We start from the raw sequence: 9816 nt of genomic DNA, 5'->3' as shown, positions 1-9816 counted from the left end.
GTCAGGCTGGTATTGGGACAGTGATTTTAAAAAGGTAACTCTTTGTAACTAGATTGTGCAGGTGAATGTAGGTTACGCTTCAAAATACTCAATCCATATGCCTTTGGAAGAGAGGAATGCATTTAGTAAATTTATGAATAAAAAAGGGCAGCAATAATTTTTGGTTCACAGTGGGTCAAACAGAAGGGTAAATATTAGACTTTTTTTTTTTAACTATATCATGCTTTTCAGCTGTGGGCATGATTATCTCCAAAGTTACTCAGCTATACAGAGAAACATCTAGGACAAAACAGGGAAGGTCATTGCCTAATAAAGCAACTATCTATCTGGTGTTCATTTGCTGGGTGAGCTCTTTTAGTAGAATTAGAGGAAAGCAATAATGATCACTCTTTGTGATTGACCTTGTACATTAGTGTAGAGCCTCTTTTTCAGCAGTATTTTTAAAGGGAAAAGCTTATTTGCTCGACAAAGTGTTCTTTCTGTCATGTGAATCTTTCCACTGTGGCTGTCACAGCTGTGTATATCAGATGCCCTTAACTCCAGGTCTTCTGGGGTGCAGATTTCAGGTTTAAGGTCTCATTCTGCCCTAATAGGAGTGATTACAGCATTACCCTTCTTGGTATTTGGAGTTGGATTTGTAGCTAGAACATCCACAAAAAGTCCAGGAATATGAAGTGAAGTAATAGCCGGGGTACTAGTGCTGGAGTACAAGTCCATTCTGGAGTTTAGAAGCTTTCTTATGCAGTTGCCTCTCTTTAGTACCTACCAAAAAGTAACTGTTTGAATAATAGTGCATATAAACAAAGTTTGCCAAAGTTTGTCTGGTAGGCTGGAGAATTAGGGTCTGAACTGAGGAACTGTGAAATTCTTTCTTTAAAAAATGCAGGTTGGATAGAAAGCTGACAGCTACCAGTATGTGCTGCATTTGCTTCAACAACATTGTTGATCTTTCCCGTGGTATTCTTTTTCAAATGAGAGAGATGTAAAGCTTTGTCAAGTTTTGCATAGCTATGTTTATTGGGCAAATATTCCCACCCTGAAATCTAACATGATTCCCCACAAAATTCCTTATTTTAAAAGGACCTAGTATTGGAAGAAGAACGTTAAAATCATCCCTCCATGAAGAATTGCATGAGTCAGTAAGGTGTTCTTTCCTTATGCCAAAAGAGAGGCCTAATGCTAGCATAGTGCTGGGCTTGCAGAGCTTCACAACTGAGAGGTTTGCATATTATGGTTAGCTTCTTTAAAGTATTTTTATCTGGTCTTTATTGTTTTCAGAATACAACAGGAGTTTTAGTGGTTCCCATTCTCTTAAAAATAGCATTTCACACTGGTGCCTGTGTCTCCAAGTAGCCTTGCACTTCATTTGGTGTGCAGGCAAACAGCTGAAGTGATAATAGCCACAGCCAGGATTATCTTGTGTTAAAGGATGTTGGGTCTTTGTGGTCACTAAGGATGTTTTAATTTAAGGAGTTGCGGTTGTTTCCTCGTTCTAGTCCAGCTATAGAAAACTTCAGTATGAAAATACTTTGTGTCACTTGAGTTCATTTTTTCTCTTTGATACTAGGTATTTGAGCTACATGATGACATGTGGTGCATAATTTGTATAAATATCTCTAACAGAAGCAAAGTTGTTTTCAGAATAGTGGTTTAAACTATACAAAGGAAGGCTAGGAAAAAATTCATTCAGGGACCTGGGAAAATTAGTGACATTCCAATAAAGTCCTTGGTGCTGGCTTATTGCCTATCTAAGAAAAGCTAAGTTACTTGCTCAGGCACATCAGGTTTAGGAATGTGATGTTCTTTGCTGTAGCTGACCGCTGAAATATTAGTTACCCACTGAGATCAGAGAAGATCCTGTTTTAAATCTGTGCTGCCCTATAGACAAGTAACAGAAATGTTCTCTTGTATGAAAAGGCTGGATGAAGATGGAGATACCCTAAAATAAGGGAGATACCCTAATGGAGATGCCCTAAATTAAGGGATCTCAAACTGTGGTCTGTAAACATTGCCCTAACAGCAAACTACATGTTGTTGGTACTACCCGACATAGCAATAGGAGTGGCTGCACCCAAAGAGCAGTTAGTTCCAATTTTATTGTGCTTGAATTTTGGCCCTTAAACCTTTTATTACTTAATGCATTTCTTTGGCATTTCACTAGAGGTTACATGTACTGTACAGTTTCTCAAACTGCTGCTTTCAAGGAAGATCAAGTTTACACGTTAATTGGCTCAAAACTAAAATTACTCTCATACTTCATTCAGTATATTTGGATTCTTACAAATGCTGGTAAAAAAAATGTGCTATAATAATTTTATTTGTCCTTCCAGGGTGAAGGACATGGCTGGAAAATCTGTCAGGGTCTGTAAAGGCCCTCGAGATGTCTTTTCTCGAATTCTGCTGCTATTTTCACTGTCTGAGTCAATGGAGGATGAAGAAGCTGGTAGTGCTGGTCAAGGACAGCTCTTCACAGTCCTTATGGTAAACATGGGGCGTATGGTATTCCCCACTTACACTGTAAATAGGAAAACACAGGTCTTCCAGGACAGAGAAGATCTTATCAGGTATGGGGGAGCTTTGGAAGTTTGGAAACCTGTTTATTTCTAGAAAAGCTTTACTGCAGTACTTGTGTAGGCAAATAAGAATTCCTCATGTAGAACCCCAGGTGTAAATAGGTAGAAGGGCACTTTTGCAATTATTTTAAATGCGTTTTTGTACCCAGGTGGGACTCGTAATTCACAGAGGCTTCTATTTTGAACCAAAATAGCATATTTATTTCCTGTGTGATCATCTGCTGATGGAAGTTGTTTCTTCATTTGTTGTGATGATTATTAGAATGGACCAAACAAAGAATACATTCTCTATTTGATAAGTAATTTTAAACATAATGTACGCAGCTGGTGTAAACCCTGCTGATCCTACAAGACTAAGAATATTGGCTGCATGATTCAATGTCTTTGGAGACTGAAATTGTTTTTAAAAGCTATTGTATGGAGAAATTGATTTCTTTTAACTATAAAAGCTTTTTGAGCCTATTACAGTTATTATGTTTTTTTCCCTTAGATATGCAACTGCTGCTTACCTGTCAAATGATATAGCCACTGCAATGGTAAATGGGAACTGGGAAGAAGCTAATCATTTGTATATGTGTGCAAAAGAAACCTGGAACAAGCTGAAAACTCACCCCTCTTTGAGGTAGTAAATTGGAAACTAGCCTGATGTTCATGTGAAACTATTAAGTGTATTTTCTTACTTTTGGTACTTTTGAGAGAGGCTTATAGCCTAGTGATATTATTTAAGCTTGATAAATTTAGAAGCTTTAATGTTCTTGAAAGCTCTGAACTTCCTGGTTGTTTGTTTAGCTTTTAAGTGAGGCCTTCTTTATAAAACCTTGGGAATGAATTGGTAGGCATGGATAAAGCACTAAAATATTTCTGTTCTATGTGCCAAAGGAGAATGAGAGCCTTATTTTTCCCTTGTCATAGTTTCTTTTTTGGCTTTTAGTCACATAGCAATAATCAGAATTTAAAATTCAGTCAATATAAGAATGTTGCAAATGATACGGGGAAACATACTGGGTCATTCATCTCTTCAGACTTCCAAGTGAGTGTCGTTCAGGAAATGTTGCTAAGGATCTGAGAACTAAAATAATGTGTATTGTTCTGAAATCTTCTTCATCAGTTTTTCTTCCAATTATTTTGTTTTCTGACTTAATGATATACTAAAAGTTAAAGCCTTATATTTGGCATTATATTAATTTTCATGGCAACTGATTTAAAATAATATTCATAGAGGGTCATTTGGAGGCCTGTTCCATTTCACACTGAAGACATTGGAAAACATTTTGATTTCAGTAAGGCACTCAAAAGACTTTGTCTTGAGATACAGAGGTGCCTACCCAAAAGGTGTTAGTCTTTTTTTTTGGCAGGAAATGCCTGTTCTAGCCTTTTTCTTTTGTTCAGCTGTGTTCCTAAAGTTAGCCTCCTGACTTAGAAGAAAAGTTGGCAGTAACAGAACATGATGTAATAAGTTGCTATTTGATGTAGAACTTACTGATAATTCCACTGCTGTTGAAAGCAAAATAAGCTGAGCAAATGCAGCTTACACCTGCTACCTTAGCTAAACATTTTCTTAGCTTTGTGTTCTTGGCTTGGCAGCCAAGATACTCATTTTGGTTCACTTGTAGTATATTAAGCATTTAATTCTTGTAAATCCTTTAGGTATAAGTATTCTTAGTAAAAGAATTATAAGAGTTTAAATTGACATCAATAAATTGATCTGAGCTGCTCTTATCTTTCAGCTATCACAGAGTTTTACCTGAGTATCTGAGACATTTCACCGTTGGCTGGGTGTATACAAGAATCCTTTCTCAAGGCGTTGAAATTTTGCAGAGACTTCACATGTATAAGGTAAAGTGGTGAATATGAATATGTATTTAATGTAGCATTGTTCAGCTGCTTATATTTCTGATGTACCAGCATTGTACCAGCTACTAGGAAGAAAAAATAACTGTTACAGCTGAAACCAGGACTTGCTGCCCCTGCAAAGGCAACAATTAATATTCAGGTCTTTTTCATATACAGTAAGAAATACAGAAGGGACATAAACATTGTCATTTTGGAATCTAACCTTTAAGTTTAAATAAAAATACCTCTATTTTAGAGTTTTTAAGATACACCCATGCACCTGAATACAGTGGGTGCTGGAGTAAAAACGGGATTTGAATTGTGCAGAGATAAAATTTTATAGTACCCAGTAACTAGAAGGGAGAGTGGCAAGCTAATTATGTTAATGAAACTTCAACTTGGTTTTCTAACTCCATTAATAAAGATACAATCATGTTGCTACAGGAAGCAGTGGAGGAGCTGCAGACTCTTCTGTCTCAGGATGTGTATTGCACTGACAGCAGAGGGCGATGGTGGGATCGCCTAGCTCTGAATTTCCATCAGCACTTGAAAAACACTAAGAAGGTACCTTCACAACTGCATGCGGTAACGCTGGAGACACTGCAGTCATTGGCAACCACTTTCTCCTAAGAAGTTGAATATTGAGTGTACCCCCATCCTTGATTGGCCTGCTTTTTTCCGTTGCATAGAAGAACACCATTTGGCATGAGGGAGTGTGTGGAGTTATCAGGCAGAAGCTGCTTTGCTTTATAAAGGCTTCTTCTGCCTTATAGATTTACCAAATGTGTGAGAAGCAGAGAAATTTTGTGCAGTAAATACTTCTGCTTCTGAGCGTGAGTCATGATGAGGCCATATCTGGAATGAAAGAAACAAACATGATTGGAAACAGTTTTTTAATGTTTCCAAACTAAAGATTAAGAGGATTAAGTCCTTGGCTAACTGTTGCCAGTGGAGAGAAGATTGTCTTTTGTATCTGGACCAGTTTTGATTGGAGATTCTATTGTAAGGGGTCACGCAGTAGACAACCCCATTTCTAATCTGTTACTTGGACACAGCCCTGACAGGTTTATCAGTCTTTAACAGCAAATTAAAACTATTTCTATGGTCGTACAGGAGAAACTGTAACTGACCACTGGTAACTGGGCTGGTAAAGAGTAACATTAATGGGTTTAGATTAGCATGTATTGCAGGCTGTGTTCATCCTGTTCTGATTAATTCTTTTAGGAAGGCAGAGGAGGGGAGAAGAGGTTTTGCAGTAATATTAGCTTTTGCTGAAACTTTGCCCTCTTCCCATTTCCCATCCAGTAGGACACACACACACCAGTAGAAAGCAAAACACATTATTTATGCAGTGGGTAAACTTTGCATCCTCAAGTCTGAATGATGTAGTTCAGGCTTTTTGAAACACCGTGTACATGGTGAGCAGTCTTTGTGTTTCCTATTAGCTGGCATGCTAAATGGATGGGAGAATGGGAACCATATGGGAATGGCAGCCATTGTGTGCAAGGATTATTTTGAGTCTCTGCAGAACTTTCTGGCACCTCTGGAAAGATTTCTGCAGCACAATATGAAGGAGCCAGGGACAACTGCAAGCTGCAGTTCAGGTTGTGCCTTTGAATTCCCTGTGAGGCAGCACCAGCTTTTCACGGACTTTCTTTTGAAAGCCTACAGGCATAGAAGCCAGTCTGACTTGTTTCAGGGCTCAGGTGCAGTGCCATGAGAGTTTTCTGTGCAAGAAACAGCAGGTAGTTGTATCAGCTGTTGGTCTGAGGATTTGTAAGTACAGGTTATGTCCAGTTTTCTTGTCTGTTGCATACAAACGAGAAATACTGTCAGTGGTTGAAAACGAGACTCCTAAAGGATTGTTTCCTTTAGGGAGGTGTGGGCAGACTGAAAAGCAGCTTTTAACTAAAAGACAAGGAAGACCAATCTAATTAAGCACGCCTAAAATACTTGACTAATTTGGTAATGAAAAGTAGAGAGAAAAATCAGTTTTAAGTCCAGGAACAGCAGTGGTTGTAGAGTTATTTAAAGTAAGAAGAGAATGGCCTCTTCTTTTTCCCTTGGTGTTGCTTGCTTGCCTCACTAAGGCTATGGAGAATAGGGATTAAAATGCTTGTATTTCGTTTTGCATTTTAATTCTCTACATCTGTTCAGAGGAAATCATATCATAAGCTGTCAAGTGTCTGCAGTTGTCTCTTCTGCATCTTATACCCCCAAATCAAGCTTTTTCCAGTTTTGGAATTAGAAGTTGTATGAAGGAAGAGTTAGTCTCAGTTCCTTATTTATAAATTAGGACAAAGTGCCTTCCTCAAGTCACAGAAAGAGAGTATGTCAGAACCATGATTTGAATTAATTTTTGGAGTCCATATTTAACCCCAAATTTTCTTCAGTGCAATAGTGTGTTGGACTAAGATTTGTTCTGTATGTACATACCCAACTGATCTAGTCCTTCTAATTCTGTATTATGTGCTGTTAAGAAACTGAATTAAAAATGTTAAACTGATTTACCTTAGAACCAACTCTCTTTTTCTGTTGACTTACGGAGAATTTCCATTTCCTTAATCTTACAGTGATCAGTACAAGTAGAGGGTAATTTGTTTTTTACTGTACTAGTGCAAATGTGAATCCAGAAGCCTACTATTGCAAAATGTTAGTTACTAGTTAGGACTTCATACATAAAAAAGGGGGCCCTGTCTTGTGTGCAGTTTTTTACTTTCACATTTTTGTGCTGCTTAAATCAGTTTTGTCTTTCTGGCTTAGTAAGGACAGATGTGCATAGGTCTTTCTAAATTATTGCTTGTTACCTTGCTCTTCGCTAGGCCATTGACTGCATCAGAAACGGGCTGGCAGACCCGTTTGTACGTACTGGGCATCGGCTGTCTCTCTACCAGCGGGGCCTACGAATCAGAGACTCGCCAAGCTGCAAGCAGTTCAGATGCCTGCTTCATGATCTGCCAGCCATACCTGTGGAGGATGTGACACACGTAAGTACAGTTGCTCCTGGTTTCTAAGAAACAACAATTCATGAGGTCTTTTTTCTCCCAACAATAAAAAATGATCTGGGAGCCTGTTGTTATGTGCTATGTACCAGCCTCTGTCTTATTTGTGCTGCAGGAAAATGAATACAAATGTGTTTCTAAAACAAAAGCCTCTTGTTAACAAATATTTGTACTTCATTAATGAATGGTCAGCTGGAGTTAGCTCTACAATGATGTAATTTGCATTGCTTTACTGAACATGTGTTGTGAATCCAATCAGCTCTAAACTCCACTAATTTACCAGCAACACTCAGAACCTTTCTGTCTGAAGAGTGATCAAGTCAGTGCACTGCCTCTGGTGTCTTCAAGCCAAGGGTTCTGTGTGGTTTAGAAAAAGTCACAGTAACCTGAGCATGTTGTCACCATGAGTTTAATGGCTCAAAAAATGCAAGGTTTTTTAGTAACCTTTGGGAGTTGTGCACTCTAAATATATACTGTGCAAATATGCAAAAATATGCACTTGCATCATACTGGAATAGGGGGTTTTAAGCTCATTCTTTTCCCTGCTGTTGCAAAGATAATTGTCTCTGGGCAACGTCAGAGCAGAGCCTCACTGCCTCTCTTGGCCTCGTCACCAAGTCTCCCTACAGCCCTTCTTTTCCTCAGTCCAGCACGAGTCTCCTCAGTCGTCTGTGTTCTTCTCTCCTGGTCCTACACACCGAAACACGACATTTCCATCTGCCCAGCATTTTTGCTGTGCTTTTCTTTTTCTCCTGAAATACTTGCCAGTTTACAAAAGCTGAACAGAATGATTTCAAGGGACTGGCAGGTTGAATTTTATTCAGTTGATGTTTGGAAACGAGTCTAGTTCTGATTTTAAGAAAACTGAAAAGGAGGAATGTGTTTTAGGAGAGATTCAAATACCTAGGCCAAAGCTTTTTAAATGTGATGCTGGAAAGTAACTCCTTCTTTTAATATGTTCAGGTTACAATCAAAGGAAAGATGTGTCCTCAGATGGGAATGGGAAAGTCTGTATTTCTATTGGAGGATATCGATGATGAAGAAGGAGGCAAAGACATCAGTGTATCCACAGTCATGTGTTCAGTTGAGGAGCTGGCGTTAACTCATTACAGGGAGAATGGTTTTGATCAAGGTAAGAGTAACTTTTTTGTTTGTTTTTACAGCAAAATAGCTATGGGGGTAAAATGGAATTTATGAAGCACTTCAGTTAATAGACCTGTTTTGGCTGATTTTATTAGACTAGTTTTTAATCTGATTCTATTCTAAGTGGCTCTAAAACTTAATTTCCTTACCAGAATGTTCTAATACGTATTTTCAACCTGACCTGCTTTCTGGTCTTTACCAATGTTTCTTCTTTATCTCTATAGAAAAACACTTACTTTGCCTTTCTTATCGGTGAACAGCTGTTTTATTTGTTAGGGTAGCAATGTCATTCAGGGAGTGTCATTAAGGAAAAGTAAACTTCCTCTGATTTTTGGTACAGATGAACATGGAAGCAGCATATACCATAGCAAGACACTTAGCAGCTTCATTTGAAATGGCTTGGTTTTCAGCTCTATTAGTAGTTGTTCATATATTTTTACAACTTAGGAGCTATGAAAAGCCACGGACAAACAAGAATATATAGGTCTGTTTTATAGGAAAAAAGAAAAATATAAAAAGGTAGGCAGCTTTGTTGGTTTTGTTTTTTAGATAAAATGTGTATTTTTAGATAAAATATATATTTCAGTATGATTTTGAATTACTCATAGGTTCCCAAATATTGTTGCAGGAAAAGTGGCCATATCAGAAGAGGGTAAATGGGGAGGTGACAGTGTTTAGTCTTTGGGAGAATTGTCCTGACGTCCCCACTTGATGCCTCACTCCCAGCCACTCACCATCAGTCATCCTGGCTCAGTGGCTCAGTACAGATTTGGAGCACACGGTGGCCACATGTGATTTAGTGGTAGGCCTAAGGGAACAGCATGGCCAGCGTGCACACTAACCACACACATGCGCCTGCTCCCTCTCCCCCTGTACTGTATATTCTATACAATATAATAACATGGAGCATTTTCTATTATTTATGATTATCTATGATTGCCTATTATCTGCAATATGTAACATAACATATATATTATATATTATACTAACCATGCAAGCCAGTTGCCCAGGGCTGTGTCCAGCTTTTGAGGATCTCCACAACCTCCCTGGAGTGTGCATGTATGTGAGTGTGTGTGTGTGTGTATGTTCACATCAACGTACTTATGTATGTACATTCACATATATGTGTACACATAGATAAGACATAATATATACAATACATACTTATGTCCATACGTATGTTAAATATTTTAGATATTACATATTACAAATAATCCACTATAATCTATAATTATAGCTATATATGCAATAAATATAACACAATT

General features: G+C 38.1%; 1 protein-coding gene across 1 annotated transcript in view; it reads left to right on the top strand.

The window, feature by feature from the left end:
- The window catches only part of FAN1 (FANCD2/FANCI-associated nuclease 1), a gene marked incomplete at its 3' end in the record, with an annotated part of 15792 nt that extends 7252 nt beyond the window's left edge, over positions 1–8540 (top strand). The window contains 7 exon segments of the mRNA XM_010022509.1: positions 1–34; positions 2331–2564; positions 3064–3195; positions 4301–4409; positions 4851–4970; positions 7229–7393; positions 8372–8540. The exon segment at positions 1–34 is cut by the window's left edge and continues 19 nt beyond it. Of these exon segments, the coding sequence (XP_010020811.1) occupies positions 1–34; positions 2331–2564; positions 3064–3195; positions 4301–4409; positions 4851–4970; positions 7229–7393; positions 8372–8540 (963 nt within the window).
- Between the last annotated feature and the right edge of the window lie 1276 nt (positions 8541–9816).

This window comes from Nestor notabilis, unplaced genomic scaffold (assembly GCF_000696875.1).
Source record: "Nestor notabilis isolate BGI_N333 unplaced genomic scaffold, ASM69687v1 scaffold31949, whole genome shotgun sequence".
Taxonomy (NCBI): Eukaryota; Metazoa; Chordata; class Aves; order Psittaciformes; family Psittacidae; genus Nestor; species Nestor notabilis.
The sequence above is the reverse complement of the archived record's forward strand: the minus strand, read 5'-3'. Positions and strand labels throughout refer to the sequence as shown.